The following is a 19624-nucleotide window of genomic DNA, read 5'->3' on the forward strand; positions in this document are numbered from 1 at the left end:
TCTCAGTGACTTTTATAGATTTTGGCATTTTAACTATTTCCCTGACATTTAGGTCCTGCTAATAAATTGAAAATTTTCAAGGTGGCCAGGGGCCTGAATACAAGTCAAAGCATTTTTTTTTTTACAAGTGTATTTATTTCTGAGTATAAAGGGCTTGTTTTTACAAATTCAATAATCTGAATAGGAAGCAAGGTGGAGATAGACAAACAAAGAGGGGGGAGGGAGGGAGGGAGGCATGCTGGTGTGACACACTACACCTCCACCAGTAATTGCTTTTCACCTCCACTCAGATGCCTGGCAACTATCACACTGTCTGGTCATTTGACGTGAAAAGAGCAGCGAAGCTGTAAATGCAGTTAAAAAAAAAAAAGAAAACCTCTGCAAGCAGACAGACTAAAGGTTTTTTTTTTTTTTTCAGAAAATTGTGATAAATGAAATCACAATGTAAAATATTGTTAAAGGATTTATTAACACTACTGATGACCCCCTCATTTACATAAACTGTTTTCAGTTCAGACAAACAGAAAAAAACAAATCAGACGGATGTTTACTTAATTTAACACGCAGCACGAGAGATAACACACATTAAGAGCAAGTAGATTAAAGCTGTACAGCATCTCATTGATTTTCCGTGACGCCGTGCGCAAACTACATGACAGACCAAAAAAAAAAACAGTTTCTGCTCTGATTCTCACAGTTATTATAATATATGCACAGGAATCATGGTGATAACTCCACAAGCTGAATTTATTAAGTGCACTGAGAAGATCCTCAAAAAATAAAAAAAATTAAATAAATAAAAAAAAAAATCATAAATGCCCACATCCCTTGGCCAGTAATGGGGTTCAGTATAGGCCTGAGGTCATAGGCAACAGACTAGGGTGAGGTGACCAATTAGTTTAGCAGGTTTTTTATTTTTATGTTTCAATAATTTAACTAAAATCAAGATCATGGTCATAAAGACAGGGAGGCAAAACAATGAAATCCAGAGAATGAATGTGGAGATACTCTAAATACATTTAGAAAAATGACATTTTTATTATAAAAATCCCCCCTATGCCTATCACAGTCACTTTAAAAACTGTGCACAACCCAGTTTGTATCTGATGTGAAAGAATTAAACTTTGATAAAACAAAAAGACAAATGCTTCCATAACCTGGGTGCATACAGGTGCACACTCCCTAAACAAACACTTTGTTGAAAATCTTTTGAATCAGTTTGAGAATTCAGTCTTCTAGAGATCACGCCTGCTGTCAAATACAGTAAATCCGATTAATCCAAACAAACTTCGGCTGTCCTAGTAGGATATTTATGAGATTTGATGATTTGTATCCTTTTGCTAAAACCATAGCTTGCAAAGAGGTTACAACAGACAAAATGTAATTGTGCAACGGTATAAAAAATTAAATAAAAATCTATGGCGTTATTTAGTGCCTTGCAAAAGTATTCCCCCTCCTTGGCCTTTTTCATGTTTTGTTGCCTTACAACCTGATATTAAAATTGTTTGAGAGTTTACACCATTTCATTTACAGAACATGCCCACAACTTTGAAGAATAATTTTTTTCCCATTCTGAAGCAAAAAACAAATAGGAGAAAATAAGAAAAAAACATCACTGAGCATAACTGTTTCCTCCCCCTAAAGTCAGTAAATTGTAGAGCAAGTTGTTATGGATCAGTCTCTCCATGAGCTCGCCACATGTTGCCACTGGGATTTTTGTCCATACATCAAGACAAAAACTGTTCCACCTCCTTCATGTTGGGTGTTTTTTTCTTGCAAACAGCGATCTTCAAATCTAAGCACAGATTTTCTATTTGGTTGAGGTCTGGACTTTGACTAGGCCATTCCAACCTTCTAATGTTTCCTCCTTAAACTGCTGCTTCAGCAGTATGCTTCAGGTCATTGTCCTGCTGGAAGGCAAACATCCGTCTCAGTGTCAGATCACAGGCAGACTGACTGTATTTATCACCATCCATCTTGCCCTCGACTCAGACCAGTTTCCTAGTTGTCTTCGGCTGAAAAACATCCCCACAGCATGATGCTGCCACCACCATATTTCACTGTGGAGATGGTGCTCTTGGGGGGATGGGATGTGTTAGGTTTGCTCCAGACGTTTTACCTGGTTTCTAAAAAGTTAAGTTCTATCCTCATCTGACAAGAGCTGTTGCTTCTACGCATCAAATATGTTTTTTTAAGAATCCACCCTGACTTGTACTTCTCACCAACTCTGTCCCTGACTTGTTTAGAGAGCTCCTTGGTCTTCATGGTGTGATGCCTCTTGCTTGGTGGTGACTTTCCCCACTGGGGACTTTCAGAAAAGGCGTTTACACTGACAGATCTCATGACACTTAAGATTTCATAAAGGTGGACTTCATTTCACTATGCGATTTTTGACGGTAGGAGGTTGCACCAGAACTTTTAGGAGGCTTTATGCAAGAGGGATTCAGATATGTATGCACCTGCCAATTTTCGTTTTTTAAATATATTGTCTCATTTCACCTCACCACCTTAAAACTATTTTGTGCAGATCCAAAACATGGTTTTAAAACACTTCCACTTACATGTTGGAATGTAACAAAACAGATACAAAGCAAAGGGGGTGAAAACTTTTGCAACTTTTGTGTTAATCTCCACACATAAATTGTAAGTTGTAGTGGTGGTTTTACCCATCTAGACATTTGGATTTCCTCGTTTGATGTATTTTGTTTTTTTCTAGCGTCCTACTGGGATAAAGCACCTTCACTGTTTGTTACACAAGTCTGCAATGTACAACTTTGCCCAAGATAAGAAAGGAAATAAAGATGGCCTCTACGTTCCAGTGAACAACTTTTTATTGGACATTTCAAGGCATTAACAAACATCATGAATAAACACTGACACATCAGATTACACTGGAAAGAAGCCAAAATATTCAGCTTACGCTAACCCAAGGACAGGTGGGTGAAAGCCTTCACAGCTCAATGAGCTGACCTCAGATAAGGCAGTTTATTTACGTCAAATGCCCATCCACTGTGACTGCAAAAGAGGAAATGCGGTCCCAGTTGTGGTTTGACTGGAAGAAAGGGAGGGGGAGTTGAGAGAAAAATCCAACACCAGCTTCTTATATCTGCAATGCCAGCTGTCAACCTGCCCAGATGAGCCTCTGGTTACGTGTCCAGAGCCGACAGACTGTAACTGCGATGACGTGGTCTGAGGCAGCCAAGAACATACTATCACCACAAGGAGCAGATCACATCGCCATGGTTACAGAGTAATAAGGTCAGCGTATGACGTTGGATGCTACCGTCTGAACAAAAACTACTAAAAGGCCTTCTATTAGCAATCAGTCGTTGCAAATTGTTACTTTCTGCCTGAATGAGTCTTAGAATTTTTATCGAGTCATCCTGAAAACAAAACAAAAGAATACTGATTTTCTTTACTTTAATCAAATCTGGTTAAAAGTATTACTCCTAAATTCCCAGGTAGTAGAGCAACTTGAGGTGGAGTCTTTGGTTGTGTTTACAGTCACATGATTCATATTGACTAAACACATGTTCGTGGCTAAAAATAATCCCATTCAGCAGCTCTGCTGTAGAAGACAACTGAGTCTTTTCTCTCAGAATTTATCTCAAAAAGGAAATAAAGCACTGATGGATGATGTCAAATAACTAAACTTTATTCTCTAATTGAGAAGGTCGTTATACACTGGCGAGATTTTGTATTTGTTCAAAATGTACATAGAGATTAACCAGTAGAAAATGTTACACATTCATTTAATATCTCAAGTGTAATAAAACTTACACTACTCCCACTAAGCTTTACAAATGTACTTTTCCTGTAACACCAAATCAACATAACTCACTGAAAACATATGCTGCACTAAATTCAAATGTTATCTTCCCATTCCAAAAGAAAAAAAAAATGCAAAAGTCAAAATGTGTTGTGTGTTACATTTCAAAACGTATAAATTTTGCCCATATATTGTTGACCTCTTCTCGCTCAAATCATGTTTTAACTGGTGTATTTTCCATAAAAGTAGGAAACATGTTTCAGAAAAATTTCCTGAATCCACTGATATTCAGTCATGACAAAAACGAACGAGCTGCTGTGAAAAGAACTCAAAATGTTTGGCCGAGTGGGCCAGAGAAAATTTCCACGTTAAAGAGCGTTGTACTCCACACACTTAGAAGGAACCGTTGTGAAGTGTTTCTGGCAGATAGTCATTAGCCTCTTCAGACCCTGTAGAAAAGAAATAGAAAGATATACAACTCTGTTTATTTATGTATCACCGACTAAGAGCAAATGCAGTCTAACAACACAAGTAGTTCAAGTTTGCATACTAAAATATAGTCAGTTCAGTTACTTACATTCAGAATCAATCCTAGTTATAAAACAATACTGTCATGTTTAGTTGATTATGTTAATAGGTAAATGGTTATATCTAAGGAAACTCAGCAGAGTGCATCGAGTGACCGACTTTACAGCAATCCCCCATCATGTATGAGCATGCAGTAAGCAGCTGATTGCATTTTATTATAAAGCAAGACATATTTTAAAATAAATCACTCCTGAGCTTCAGAAGATTTATTTTAATATCTGAAGGCATTGCCACTTCACACCTTGGTTGCTGAAGCCTTGCACTAAAAAACACGTTGTACACTCGGCCCTTCAGGTTTGCTGAAGGTCGGATTTATTCATCTTTATCCACGCCTGAAGCCAGTTTAGACTCGTGCTCCAGTCGAGTACCCTGTAACCAGGAAGTCAAATGGTGTTGCTAATGTGTTTTTCTTTGCTGATAACAGCAAACTGTCACCTTTAATTAAACACAATCACAGCGAGGGATGTCTCAATCTAGATTTTATATTTTCCTCTGATGCAGATCTGAGTTATTTTGCCAGTACAGGGTCACTATGTGACACCACATTAAAAGGTGATAAAAGGACTGCGGTATTTACGCTTGGAGACCTTGTGGCTAAATATGCTGCTAAAATATGGGGCTAATTCAGCTAAAGAGGCTAACAACAAGTTTTAGTTTTAGGTTTGATAAGACTCAGTGATAAATTGGCTCATAATAGCTCTCCAGCTTTTAAAACTTTCAGCTTTGCTTTGACTGTTGGAAACGCCTCTTCACAGCCCTCCCTCTTGCACTGAGAGTTGTCTGTTGCAACAGAGTGAACAGGTCACATGACACAGAACTACAAGGAGCTGAAGCAGTCGCTGTTTTCACTGTGATCGTTCATTGTTAAAAGGGGAAAACACTTGGACTGTGAGAGGAAAATTAAGATTCATAAAAAATAAATCTGACTATAAATGCTAAAAGGCAGTAGCCACCAACAGGTATTGGGAATTCAACTTCAGGCACACTGAAAAGCAATCACTGAAGGAGATTCCTACAAAAAACTGTTTCTATTCATATTCATACTATTCTGAATTATTTAACAAAACCCTAAGCTAAAACGTAGCTGCTGTGAGTAACCCATTGATTCAGGAGCCCTTAAATCACCTTTAGCAGCAACAATCTTTTAAATGTCACCTTGTTGGGATCAATCACCGAATCCTCGCATTTCTCACCACAGGTAATAATATTAATGTTTAGCATGTTAACTACTACCTGGTGCCCTTGAAGAGTTTTAATGATCTGAAATGTAGATTTAAGTGTTTCAAAACCTGTCTGACCAAAACGTTTGACCTCAGGGTAACCTTGCAGAGGTGTGCAAGTATCTTTCTGGGACTAATACTGTCGGTTAAACAATCAGTTTGATTCCTGCTCTTTACTTTATGCTCCTGCACACAGAAATAAAGCACACAAAGTGTTGAGTGCTTTGAGTTAGACCATATGGAGAGTAAGAGTGGAGTTGCTCACATTGCTCACTTACTGCTTTTAAGTGAGCCATGAATTCACGTCTGATAAAAAGACATCTGAGATGTTTCATAAAGATATCAACAGATCTTAAATTGCCAATATCCTCTTAGATTCTTACTTTATGTATTAGGTGAGTATATTAGCTATAAGAATACGTTACATAAGCCCTATTCTGACAGGATTAGTTTTACCTAGGCGACTTGTAATAATTGCAGGGATTCTCTGTGTTGTTAATCCTGTACGAATCGGCCATGTCAGTAATTTGTAAAGTAAAAATTCCCCCACAAATTACCTACTATATTTTGCTTAACACTGAAGTCCTGTGATAATACTAATCCAATGCAAATAGGTATCTCTGTGATTTGGACAGGAATGGGTGGGATCAGATGCGTGGATTCTTTGTCCTGGGAGTGTTTTTATTTGCTTTTGGTGAATAATGGAGGATGCATCATCGTGTTTAGAAAACTTGGGTCCCGGGCCAGCAGAACCCTATTGGAAAACCAGCCCAAAAGAAGCCCAGCAAGCCGCACCACCACACTGTAATACAGAGGCCGCTTCAATGCGGTGTAAACGCGTGCATTTAGTGTTGCATTTCTACCCACTGAGATTTCCTTTCTATCAGTGAAATTGTTGGGTGCGTGTGTGTGAGCCGACAGATATTTTGACCAGCTTGCACGGTCTGTACGCAGCAGGAGCGCCAGGTTGCACAGTGCGATAGACGGTAGAAAGTCTTCTGTTTGAAAAATAAGCGACTGCACGTTCAAAAACAAGCTGTAAACCCGCGACTTACGAAATTTACAAACAACTTTAGAAAAAAGAAAAGCAAGCCCAAAGTCACGTATGAGCGGAGTTGCAAGCACTGCCTGTTACACAGCCGCTCACATACGACACACAGCAGGGATGTCCGTAAATTTCATCATATCCCAGGCTTCGGGTGTATAGAGGAGGGGGGTGGGGGTGGGGGGTTGGGGGGGGGGGTGTTGGTACCTTATTTATTACATGGACTCCACAGATAATGCTAATCCCGTGCAAATAGGGCTTTAGTCTAAAAGGTAAAACGGTTATGGCTACATTTACAAACTTTTGCTTGTTCCATAGTTGTTGCAGCTATTCACTAAAGAGGAAAAGAACATAATTTCACTATGAAGCAACCACAGCTTTACCTGACTCCGCCAGATAGATTTGCTCCGCATATCCATCTGGAAACCTTCCGTTGAAGTAATTTTGGGAAGGGGCGAAAATACTGGTTAGCTGATTGGCCTATGTTGGTGATAGACGGGCCAAATAAACCAATCAGATTCGTCTGTTACGAGCGACGACGAAAACACAACCACAAGCCAAGCTACTCTTGCTGCTGCAGGTAAAGGCTTGTTAGCTCAGCAAAGAAATACTCTGTAATTCCGATAAAACTTGCTCGATAGCCACGCTAACGCTAGTTTCATCGGCTGAAACCGCCATGTTGTTTAGACTGAACTGACGCGCTTCCCGTTGCGCCACACCTCAACCCGCCTCAAAGCCAACGCTGATTGGACTTTCGTTTGGTGAACGGCTCCAAATTTTCTTTAACGGAGAGTAGCCAGACTGATCTGCGAGTGAAACCTTGAAAGCTCGCGAGATCAGGATGGTCTCACGAGGCTCACCACAGCTAGGTGCTTTTTATAAAATTCATCTAAAAAGAATCAAAATAATCAAAAGAGTTGTCCAAGAGCCAAGGACCTTCTGAGCTGAGAGCTTCAGAAAGACCTGCAAGTAGCAGCTACGGTTATTCCCATGAAACCAATGAAATAAGTAATGGCCTCTACAGACACTTACTACAAAGAAAACATGTTTTTGCTGCAGAAAAAACTGTGAAATACTAGGAACATAGAGTCAGGTCAGAAAAGGCCAACGATGAACTCTTTGGTCATCATAACACACACCATGTTTGATGGAAGGGCGGTTCTGGACATCACCCTGAAAACGCCCTGCAGTCCTACAGCATATGGTACTGATAAACTTTATATAATTGTCTTGAAGTTGTCATTACCAAGAAAGGCTTTTTAACAAAGTATTTAATGCAATTCTGTAAGCGTGTTTAATTCTTTTAACTTCAGTTGTGGACAAATCTTCTTTTGATTTTTTTTATGTGCGGATCACTTTGGTAGTTGTGGACAAATAGAAATATATCAACTGAGAAAAACATGTTCAATACATGCTGTGTGTTCTTTACCACAGTTTGAGCTATCACGTTGATAACGTGAAGAAAAAAAAATCATTGCTGAATCATTGATTATTATAAAGAATGAATTTCTGGTACAGTAGTTGTTTTTCTTTTCTGAAGAGCCTGTATTTAGAGATTGACAGGCGAGGCAAGTTTATTTATATAGCACCGTTCAAACACGAGGCAATCCGAAGAGCTTTACGGCACATCAAAGGAAAAATGGACAAAAACACAAAGCATAAGCATAAAATGTTGCATAAAAGAAAAAGATGTTCAAATTTAAATGTTAAAAAGCATAAACAGCGAGATTCCTTGATGAAAAGCGGCTGTAAACAAACGTTCTCAGTGCTGAGTTGAAAGGAACCATCAGTTTCTGCACATCTCAGGTTTTCAGGTTGTTTGTTCCAGAGCTGAGGAACACGGACAGTAAAAGCAGCCTCACCTTGCTTGTTCTGGTCTTGGGGATGGAGAGTAAACAGGTTTCTGACGACCTGAAGCAACTCAGAAACGTGTTTCAGCCCGAGCCCATCAAGAATCTTTATTGCCTTTTCCACAATAACATTTAGTGCAGTAATTTAAGAACTGGAGTGGTTTGAGCTATTTTTCTGGTGTTGGTCAGGACTCTGGCAGCAGCATTTTGGATGAACTACAGCTGCATTTTTTTTTTTAACAGAGGCCAGTAAAGACACTACCGCTGTAATCTAACCTACTGTAAATAAAGGCGTGGATCGGTTTTCTGTGCCTTGTTTTGACAGGACCTTGTTAGGAGGATAGCATCCAAATAAGAGGTGACTTACCTGAATATACTTTCTCTGTGTCTCGTCATTAAGAACGTGGGCCACGTGTTTGGAGAAGATCTTTTCACGTCCAGTACGAGCGTGGATGCCCACCATGGTGACACCGATGGGCCAGGGAGCATTGCCGATAGCCATCTGTAGGTACGCGTCATTTGCCTGGAATGGAAACCGGTCGTTAAATCATGTGGCGGTGCATCGCAGGAGTCAAAGGAGCTGTCCACGAATAACATACCTGAACATATTCCCTCTCCAACATGAATTTAATGATGTCTGTGATTGACTCTTTGATGTCAGGTGGTAAATTCTGAAATATAAAGAAAATAATGCAGTGATATAGGCGCATGTAAGAGTCAGCTTTTAATGTTCTGTTTTAAAAAGCGTTACCTTCTTCCTGAGCTTTTTAAAGAGGGGCTCAAGGTAAGACTCCGTCTGCTTATGCGTTGCACTGGCTACCTTTCCCTGAACGCTGCGCTTCACGTGGTCCTCTCGGCTGTTCAGATCTTTGGCCCAAACGCCCAGAAGGAACTACGAAACCAAGCAGATTAATGGCTTTGACAACCTGCAAACAACCTGCAAACATTGCTAAGAACGCAAGCAGGGTGTCTACAAGTATAAACAAGTTAAATTTAATACTTTTTAAGACCTTTTAATACCACTTCTAAATGAAATTTAAGACCAAACGTACGATGGAAATACAAATCAAAATGACTGTTGAGTTTAAGAACATCGACTAAATGTGTGTAATGCGAAAAGACAAACATGTCATTACAGTCCCATGAACAAATGCTTATAAAATCAAGTAAATATATAAAATACTGTTCCTTCAGAACAAAAATAAATAAAACAGGGGTTGCTGGAGCCTTTTTCCCGATATAAAATAATTGTAGCCGTCCAGTGGTTTCAGGGGCTTTCGTGCTCTCTCGTCTGTACTGGCCTGCCGTGTTTATAAGGCAGCTGTATGTTGCGGTACGGAACACTTGTCAGCATTTCCCAGACTCCCTCCGTCCCTTCAGGCTTTTGCCGTGTGGATCTGGCAATCTGATACCATCAACCATCAACTTACTCTTAAAACGATCTTGTGATACGTTATCTGAAGAAGAAAAATACGTGGAGAACTCGTCAGTTTCTCTGTTTGCATCCGCCATTGTGTTCGCCTTTTGCCAACCAGTCCGGCTTGCATGCGCGAAAAACCCGCATCAAAACAATAACAATGAACTACCCTATAGGCCACCGCTGCGGTGCCGGTGTTATACATTTACATGTACATTTGCCAAAAAACGCACCCCTGCTATTTTACTGAAATATACAGTTGTAGCTGATTAAACATTTCCTACATGTTTACAAATGTGTTCTAAGCTACCAGTATGAATTTCATGAGTCTGGGACAATTTTTAGATTAAAAACATAGGGGGTGCATTTTTCGGCAGCCATTTGCCAAAAAATGCACCCCCTGCTATCTATGAGGGGTTGGCACTTGTATGACTTTATTCCTGTATATCCATCTGTAGTTAAAGGATAAGGGTCAGCAAATGCATATTCTGCCCGTTAAAACAATGACAGGGCAATTGTTGCTGTTTGATCTGCAGCCCCATTTGGAACTTTTAAACAGGCTTTTGAAGAACTTTGATAATTTGCTGTTGTAATATTATAGAATTTTCAGAATAAAAACCTAGCAGATGTGCAGAATCAAAAACAATTTAATAAATACAAGTATAGAGCATTAAGTATTGTTAGAAAGGTCACGCTATTTTCTGGAAAAATACATTATTGTATGAGTTAAGTTCTTTTCCGTTTTATGTCTCTTTCTTTGTAAGTTTGAAATGTCCCATGCCCCTGAAAGCACCATAGCTTTCTAACAGTAGCGAATGCATCAAACTGGTCTATGAACGCTGTGCTGTTTACTGTAGATGCAGTCTGATCTTCCGCTTAAGACAAAGCTTTGCAGTTTCAAAACTCACGTCGGCTCTCACGGTTTATTGTTGTATGTGAATGACGAGAGACCACAACAAATAAATCAGCCGTACCTCAGATAAAAACTTTGGATTTAATGGTGTTCATTAAACCCGTACTTTTGTAAACGAATCTGCCAAATAAACACCGTTTTTTTCACACAAGAGGTATATTCAAACGTTTTGATATCACTAATATAAGAACAACTAACTCCGTTGGTCACATTTTAATACGTTTTCTTCGTCGATATTCAGCTGTATAGAGCGAGGCGCGCTCCCGCGACGCCGGCCGGCCGGCGGGGTTCGCGCACCGCTGCGGTTGATGTCACCCATTTTCCCGGCCCGTCCACCGGGCGATTCACACAAACGCGTTTGGCGTATGTTGTTCCACAGTTCTACCAGTAAAATGGGCGCCTGGACATCCTCTTGCGATAGTTTAACAGCTGAAAAGTCGGTCATATCGTTGTTTCTGTTGCATGTGTAACGGCTGGTTGCTACGTGCGCTCTCACACCACTTGTCCTACCTTAGAGGCAAGGAGCGTATGGCAAGCCGTTTTAACATAAATTCGGTTTCGTCTGACTATCCGTAATAAATTACAGATATCTTAAAATGCATTTTGACTAGACAAAACTACATTTTGACTATCCGGAATGGTAATTTAAGATATCTTTATTTACATTCTGACTAGGAAGAATAATAATTCAAGATATCTTCAATTACATTTTGACTAGTCAAAATCCCTTTCAAGATATCTCAAATTACGTCACCGGATTCGTCATTGAAAGCGTCACACATCCGTAGACGTAATTTAAGATATCTCGAACGTAATTATGACTAGTCAGAATTACAATTTAAGATATCTGAAATAAGACATTGCGTGTAAGCCCCTTATTGGCTGTAAGCTGCCCAAAGCTGCCTGAACATTCAATGGCGCTGGCTGTTTTCGACAAAATTGTAAGAAAATGCCACAATATAGAAAGAGCTTTTTAAGTATGGGATATGCAGAGAGGGCGAAAATAGTATACTTGAAGAATGCTTAAGAAATTTGCAAAGAATTTCGGATTTACTTGCTGCCGACGCACACAATGCACTGAAAAACGGCTAGCTGAAAGCGCTACTGTCGACTCATGTCCAAGCTGGAAATAAGGAATATTCCTCAGCCCGGACCAGTTCTGTTAATAACCAGATGCAGTTTTTATACTGTGGTAAAGCATCTGCCTCTTGGGAATTATGGTAAAGCCAGCTAGCTCTTGATTTTCACATGCGAGACGGCACAAAGCATTACAGCACCCTCCTTTAGCTTCTCTGAAAACAAAAGCGCACGCCTCCGGTTCCTGTGTGATGACATATGGCAAGCCGTTTCGTAATTCAAGATATCAGTAACGTCATTTTGACTAGTCAGAATGTCAATTTAAGATATCTTAAATGGAAAAGCTGAATAATTCAAGATATCTCTAATTCATTTAGAGATATCTTAAAAGGAATTTTGACTAGTCAAAATTACAATTCAAGATATCTTGAATTGTAATTTTGACTAGTCAAAATTACAATTCAAGATATCTTAAATTTATTTTTTACTAGTCAAAACTGCATTTCGCCTATCCAAAAATACATTTAAGATATCTTGAATTATGGTGGCATTTGAGATATCTTTAATTAGAATTATGACTAGTCAAAACTCAATTTAAGATATCTTGAATTGTAATTTTGACTAGTCGTAATTTAATTGTAGATATCTGAAATGGGTATTTCAGATAGTCAGTAATTCATTCGAGATATCTTGAATTGACGTCTCCATACAACTCAATGGAAAATCTGATGTCATTTCGACTAGTCAGAATGTAATTAGAGATATCTCGAATAGGTATTTTGACTAGTCAAAATACAATTAGAGATATCTTAAATTGCTAAAACGTCTAGTCATAAAACAATTTGAGATATCTCGAACGTAAGGGCGGTAAAACCGAATTTATGTTAAAACGGCTTGCCATAAGGAGCGTTGCTCATAAGATGGTGACGTCACGTGCGTACCGCGCCAACAGTGCTCGGTCTGTGGCTGATGACGTGTCACGAGTACACGAGCCTGCTCAAGAACGCATATTGAGAAACGGCCATCGACAACGCAGCGCATAGGCTACCAGAGAAAAATATTCGACCTAGCAGAACAGATTGCCCGTATTTTCACGGTGACGTGACACACCAATATTTAAGACCCATGCAAAATTAATTTAAGACAATTTAATACTTTTCAAGGCCTTATTTTGAGGAAAATTGATTTACGACTTTTTAAGACTTTCTAAGGACCCGCGGCCACCCTGGCAAGGGTTACCGCTTCTCATCAAGGCAGTATTAGCTGTTAGATTTTAATACGACATGGGTAATGTAAAACAGAAACAAGATTTCTCAAATGGATATGCAATGAGAAAATACTGAGATTTAGCTAAGTGGTAGTAGTAAAAAAAAAAAAAAAAAAATTCCAAGATAAAACTTCACAATAAAAATCATGGCCTTGTATAACTCAAAGCAAAACTAAGGAAAATATGTTTCCTTGTAAGAAACTGGAGAACTGAGATAATAATGGTTCTGCAGCTTTAAATGAATAAGCATAGAATCACACCTAATATGGCCTTTTGAGTAAAGTACAATTGAAAACTTCTCTGATTAAAAGAAAAACGTGATTGCAGTGATCAAACACACTTCCTGAGAGGCTTAGACCATGCAAACAGTCTTTAGGGTCTGATAAGACTCGTACAGAGTCCAAAAAGTCTGATATCAATCCCGGTATGAACAAAGGAAGTGGATGAAAAAGATATTAATAGCCGTGAATAAAACTGTGGAAATGTTATCCAACAGCTCCCTCTAGACAAAGAGGGGAGTCGTTTTGTTATACCTTTAGAAATTTGGCGATGACATCCTGATCTCCACTATCATCCCCTGTACCCAAGGTTTTTCCGAGAGCCTAGGGAAAATTTTGGAAAATAGCATACAAATATTTACAAGTTTGATCAATAAAGCTATCTAAAATGAAAAACTTTATTGATGCATAAATAAGAACACATCAATAGAAAAGCTTTCATAAAATACAATCTAACTGAAAGAAAACTAGTAGAAACCGGGGCGATTCTATCCCTCCCTGCTACTTTACTGAGAATTATACCTCGAGCTCTTCTATGGTGGTGTTCTCTTCGTGAACTTTCAGGTCGTGCTGCGTGTCAGGTTCCCCTGCCTCTGTTCCTCCAACGATCTCATTCAGGTACTGCTGGTCGATCTTGTCCATGGCTGCTTTCAGGTCATTCCTCAAACCCTGGATGTGGCAAAAAACATGTTAGAGTGGAGACCAAATCTAAATTAAATGCAATACTCGGCCCTGAGTGGGGATGTTTTAGAGCCTTCTAGATCCTCAGAGTCATACCAGCTCCTAGATTCATTTTACCTTGTTTACTTCTGGGGTCAAGATCTCAATTTTTCTGAGTCTCTGGAAGGCGTCGTAATCAGATTCTCCAAACAATCTGATCGGTTCCCCTCGCTCTCGAAGCCGTCGGATTACCTGCACAAAGAGAGCAATGAACAGAATTTATATGGCTGCATGCAAAGGAACAAGTACTGAGAGGCAGGCGGTAAATGATGCTGTACACTGACTGACCTCCTGTCGTGACAGAGTCATTGGCAGCTTCTCCTCCGTTAATTCAAGCTCCAACACCGGATTGGCTGACGTGGACGGCTCATTTTCCTCGGTATTATCAATCTACCAGACAGCGTGGATGAACAGAAAACGTACTGATTACTGAATGAACGCTGGGAAAAACTAGGACAGATCGATCACGTGGAAAGATTATTCTCTTGCAACAGATGCAAATTAAAAAATAATAATCGGAAAATATGTGCAAAAAGTGTTTTTTGTTTTTTTTTATGTCAGCAGTCAACTCAAATGAGGATGTCCTAAAATAAATTCAGATTCCCATCTGTTTCTTAACTTCACACCACAGTAAACACAGGTCCTTGCAGAAGTACTCCAGAGCGTTTCATAACAGTCACATGACACTTGCAAAGTTCAATGTGTTTTAGTGAGATTTTATGTCATAGACCAACACAAGGTAGAGCGTGATTATGAAGAGAAAGTAAAATTATATAAATTCTGTACAAAAACAAAAAAATCTGAAAAGTGTGGTATTTGTACCATTTTTTTAACTCCTTTTTATCCTGATAGCCCTAAATAAATCAAATGCTATGAAGTGTCATCAGGACAGCCAAGGAGAGCACTGATGAGAGAAGCAGCCGAGATAGCTTAGTGGAAGCTGTAGAGATCCACAGCTCAGGTGGGAAAATCTGACAACACGACAGTTAGCCATCAGCTAAACCGACCTTTTTCCAAGAGTGACCTCAACAAAGCCACTTTTGAATGAAACTATAAATCGTTACATCCATATGCCTGAGAAAATTCTCAGTTATCCGTGTCATCGCAACAGCAAACAGGCGAGGGGACAAGCAGAGTGTCTGTTATTCCAGAGCTGTGCTCGGTTTATATCGATTTTGACACAAATTAATTTACTTTTTTTTTTTTTTTTTTATGAAATCTATCAAGATATTGATTATTTTTGACAACCCTACTAAGAACACACCATCCCCATGGAGAAACATGGCGGTGGCAGCGTCTTGCTATGGGGATGTTGTTCATCAGCAGGGCCGGGGAAGCTGGTCAGAGTTGATGGCCTCCGGCATGTATAAGACCCTCGTAGCCCTTTTGTCCGGTCAGCCATGCAATTTAAAGAAAATAAATAAAAGCTTGGTGGGAAACAAAAAGATACACAAGGTATTTCTGCAATTAAATTATTAGAAATGCATATATCCGAGCCAGGATCAGGGTCAATGAACAGCGCATGAGCGGAGAAGCCGCTCCAACCATCACATTAGCTGAAATTGGTGTAAAGACGATTATATTTATTTTATTGCTTTGAAAATACCTCAACTGTTCATATTCAAAAGAAAAAGATTTACTTCTTGAGTCCCAAATAATAATGTAAAACTGAAAAAAATGTATTTGCATTATGTGCAATCAACGTTACATGCCTGATACAGTTTTAGTTTGCTACACCGCTTTGTGTTTTGAAACACACCAAATTAAAACAAAACTAGAGACAGAAAGATACAGATGTTTACAAGCATAAATATGCAACAAGTGACGCCACCGTGGTTTTACGAATTTATCATTTTTTATCATAAGGTTTTACAAACTGAGTGTGGCCCTCAGTGGACTTTCTAAAAATTTAAACAGCCCCTGGGAGAGAAAAGGTTCCCGGGTCCTGTTTTAGAAGCTAGAAAAGATTTAATACTGGGAGTGGAGATGCCAAATCTTTCAGATTTTTATTTCTGAAAAACTTTCTTCCTTTTCCACCAATTCAATTCAATTCAATTTTATTTATATAGCGCCAATTCATGAAACATGTCATCTCAAGGCACTTTAAAAACTCAAATTCAATCATATTATACAAATTCGGTCAGATTATACAGATTGGTCAAAAATGTCCTATATAAGGGAACCCAGTTGATTGCATCAAAATCTTGACAAGCAGCATTCACTCCTGGAGAAGCGTAGAGCTACAGGGAGAGTTGTCTGCATTGTCCATGGCTTTGCAGCAATCCCTCATACTGAGCAAGCATGAAGCGACAGTGGGAAGAAAAACTCTCCAGTAATAATTCTATTTTGTGTTGAGCATCACATAAAATCCAAGAAAGACACATTGAAACTTGTGGTTCTTCTAATGAAAAAAAGTTCAAGAGCTATGAAAACTTTTGCAAGGCACTGTTTATCAACATTGTTTGCACACTCAAAAGCTGAATTAAAGATAAAGCGTATTAATTATAAATTGGGGAAAAAAGGCAACCAAAATAATAATAATTAAAAAAAAAAAAACATACCAAATCATGCGATAATGTACACATGCATCGCAGCCTTTCAGATTTTGGTTTCAGGTGCACACTCTAAAAGACCAACTATAAAATGGTAACAAGAAGCTTTACCGAAAAAACAACAACTATCTAAGCATAATTTAGGGATACAATAATAAAAAAAACATATGAGATTTGAGTTTTAAAGTTTGGCAAAAGAACTTTGACTGAATTGCAACAATATATAATAATAACAATAAATAAATAAATATATTGAAAATTCATAGGCCACTTGTAGTTGGTCTAAAAATTCTTCCTTTTATTTCAGAAATTAATTTGCACAATTAGGCTTCACAAATACATTCTTTGTTTTTGTTTTTTTTAATTAATATGCAAAATTCAGATTCAAAATCCAGCTGTGTCCCATTTAAGCTTTGTTTCTTCCCTCACTTATCTACTTGCCTTCAAACAAGTAACTTTAGGGCTTCAACTAGCAGAACAGAGGTTGGTTTTAAAAATTTAAGACGCAATTCCATGTCTTGAATTAAACATCCAGTCAACATTTACGAATAAACCATTTCTAGAGCAACCAGAGAAGATGCCAAGGAAGTAAAAGCTTTTGGGACACAGTGCTTTTATCCTTTCATCATGCATCTTGTGTTTGCTACTTTCATTGAGCAATCCCATACCTGGTTCTTAGGAGTCTCTGTCTGAACCTACAGGTGCAGGCAGCAGAGGTAGTTTGCACAAAAACAGCACAGTAAACACAGACACTTATGTAGACCTTAACATAGGTTCCTGGCCTTATGTTGTTTTCTAGAGAATGTAAATGATGTGGTATCTTACTAAAAAGCTAGAGACAAAATTAAATTATTCAGACATGTCAGCATGTGTTAGATAAGAAGTAAAACAGTGGGGGGAGAAAAGTGACGTGTTTACCTTGTATCCGCATCGTTTAAAGTATTCTTCTTTTTCCTTGCGTGCAAGATCAGACCTTTTAAAGCATTTTTTGGATTCCTGGAAAGAGACAGATCATTGGAAGTGTTACTGGGGGAGTGGTCACCAAGTGGTCGAATCCCAGAGACTACCAAGAGAAAGACCCCTGCTCCAGAATGCTCCCAGGCAGCGCACAGTTTGCTACTAGATGGCTTAAATCCAGAGGGCACATTTCATTGGAATGTACAAAGTTGCAATGCCAAATAACAATTATTATTATTATTATTATTATTATTATTATTATTATTAAGTGGACCCTATATAGGTCATGATGAAAATATCCCACCACAATGCATCTCAACTCAGCCTTGTTGTCTTTACAACATAGCTGAGTCTCTCCATTGTGAGATCAATAAAGTTCAATTATTCTATTATTATTATTATTATTATTATTATTATTATTATTATTATTATTATTACACACCATGTTGCTTTGTGCAGACTCTAGATAAATGCAACAGACAAATCAGAAAGACAACAATACAATGGACTAAACAGCATGCGATATACACCGTGACAAGAAAAATAACAGGAGCCCAATAAGAAAATTAAATCCACAATAGAGCAGATATAAGAGCAGCCAATAAATAATACAAAAATAAATAAATCACAGACGCAGCACCTTTACAATAAAATTCCACAGAATAAAATGGATTTCTGTCACTGGCGTAGCGGACACCTGCAAAAACTATAATAGTGACATACTGTCACCAAACAATGTTCAGTTTATAGCTCCCATAACTGTTTATTTCCACAAAAATCATCAAATGTTATTTGTAATTTTAGTAGAATAGCAAATATGGCATAAACGTTAAGCTGATCGTCGTATCTCCACCGGATGTGGTTTTGTTTCAATATTATAAAGTTACGAAAACAGTGACAGAACTCGGTCACAGGTTTATGTTCAAACATATACCTTTAGAGTGATTTTCTTTAAACGTATAAGTTCTGCTGTATGTATATCTTTCAATAGGAGTTACGTGACAAAAAAGATCTTTCTAGAAAACAACTAGCTTGGACCGCGGTATAGCTAACTGAGCTAAACTAAAGCAAAATTAGGCTTAGAAAATAGTACTATCTTCAAATACTCACGTTAACCAGCTCTTTTTCTTCGATAAGTTTCCTTTTCCTTGCAATCTCGGCTTTTAGTATATCCATTTCGTAAAGATGTTGTCTGTTATGGCTTTTCTGTTATGGAGAGCTAAACTGGAGCTGTCGACGGGCTGAACCGGAAGTTAACCTGACCTTTTCGACATAAGAGTCAGCGTCGGTTTATCTGATTATTTCAAAATAAAATGTTTTAAAAAAAACGCTGCGTGAGTAACTTCACATTTTTTTCACATTACAGTCACACCCTTTAATATATTTTATTAGGATTTTATTACGTACTCAAGCACAAAGTAGTTCGCAAATGTGAAGCTGAATTAAAAGGATATGTTGTTTTACTATTTTTTTTTTAAATTTTAAAATGTTTCACTTGTGACTCCTAAAAAAAATCATAAGAGGTTGTGAGACATAGCAAATGTGGTCGAAGCTGCTCTGTCCAAGTTGGACCAAAACCTTTTTACCTCGGATGCTAAGTGGCAAAAGGCACTGCACTTCACCTTGCACATTAACATCCCCGCTGTGAAAAATGGTGGAAGCAGTATCATGCTGTGGTGATACTAAATCCAAGGCAGTCTGGAAGAAAACCTTTTGGAGGTTTCAGAACATGTGAGACTGGTGTGGAAGTTCACTTTTCAGCAGGACATACAGCCAGAGCAGAGCTGACCCAAAGCAAAACTGAGTCACTGCTTGGGGCCCCCAAATCATCAGGGCTTTACCATAAATGCTTGATACTATGAACAGTGACCATAGATCTGAAATGTTTATATTTGTTTATCGAGAAGGAGAATACAATTAAAATGTAATCGACAATTTTAGCACGGAATAATTACAATATTATGAATTATT

The 19624-nt window shown here is 38.5% G+C and overlaps 1 protein-coding gene across 2 annotated transcripts; it reads right to left on the reverse strand.

Annotated features, from left to right (window-relative positions):
- Positions 1–2813: 2813 nt before the first annotated feature.
- On the reverse strand, positions 2814–18913 carry prpf18 (PRP18 pre-mRNA processing factor 18 homolog (yeast)). Of its 2 annotated transcripts, XM_036134888.1 has the most exons (11): positions 18764–18913; positions 17615–17692; positions 17365–17391; positions 14433–14534; positions 14223–14336; positions 13947–14093; positions 13680–13748; positions 9224–9364; positions 9072–9143; positions 8840–8995; positions 2814–4218 (listed from the first exon to the last, which is right to left on the reverse strand). In XM_036134888.1, the coding sequence occupies exons 1-11, from the start codon at positions 18827–18829 to the stop codon at positions 4138–4140; spliced, it is 1053 nt and encodes a 350-aa protein (XP_035990781.1). In that variant the 5' UTR covers positions 18830–18913; the 3' UTR covers positions 2814–4137. The 2 variants fall into 2 exon arrangements, with proteins under 2 accessions (XP_035990781.1, XP_035990782.1); XM_036134889.1 differs by lacking the exon at positions 17365–17391.
- Positions 18914–19624: the final 711 nt, after the last annotated feature.

This window comes from Fundulus heteroclitus, unplaced genomic scaffold (genome assembly GCF_011125445.2).
Source record: "Fundulus heteroclitus isolate FHET01 unplaced genomic scaffold, MU-UCD_Fhet_4.1 scaffold_93, whole genome shotgun sequence".
NCBI classification, from domain to species: domain Eukaryota; kingdom Metazoa; phylum Chordata; class Actinopteri; order Cyprinodontiformes; family Fundulidae; genus Fundulus; species Fundulus heteroclitus.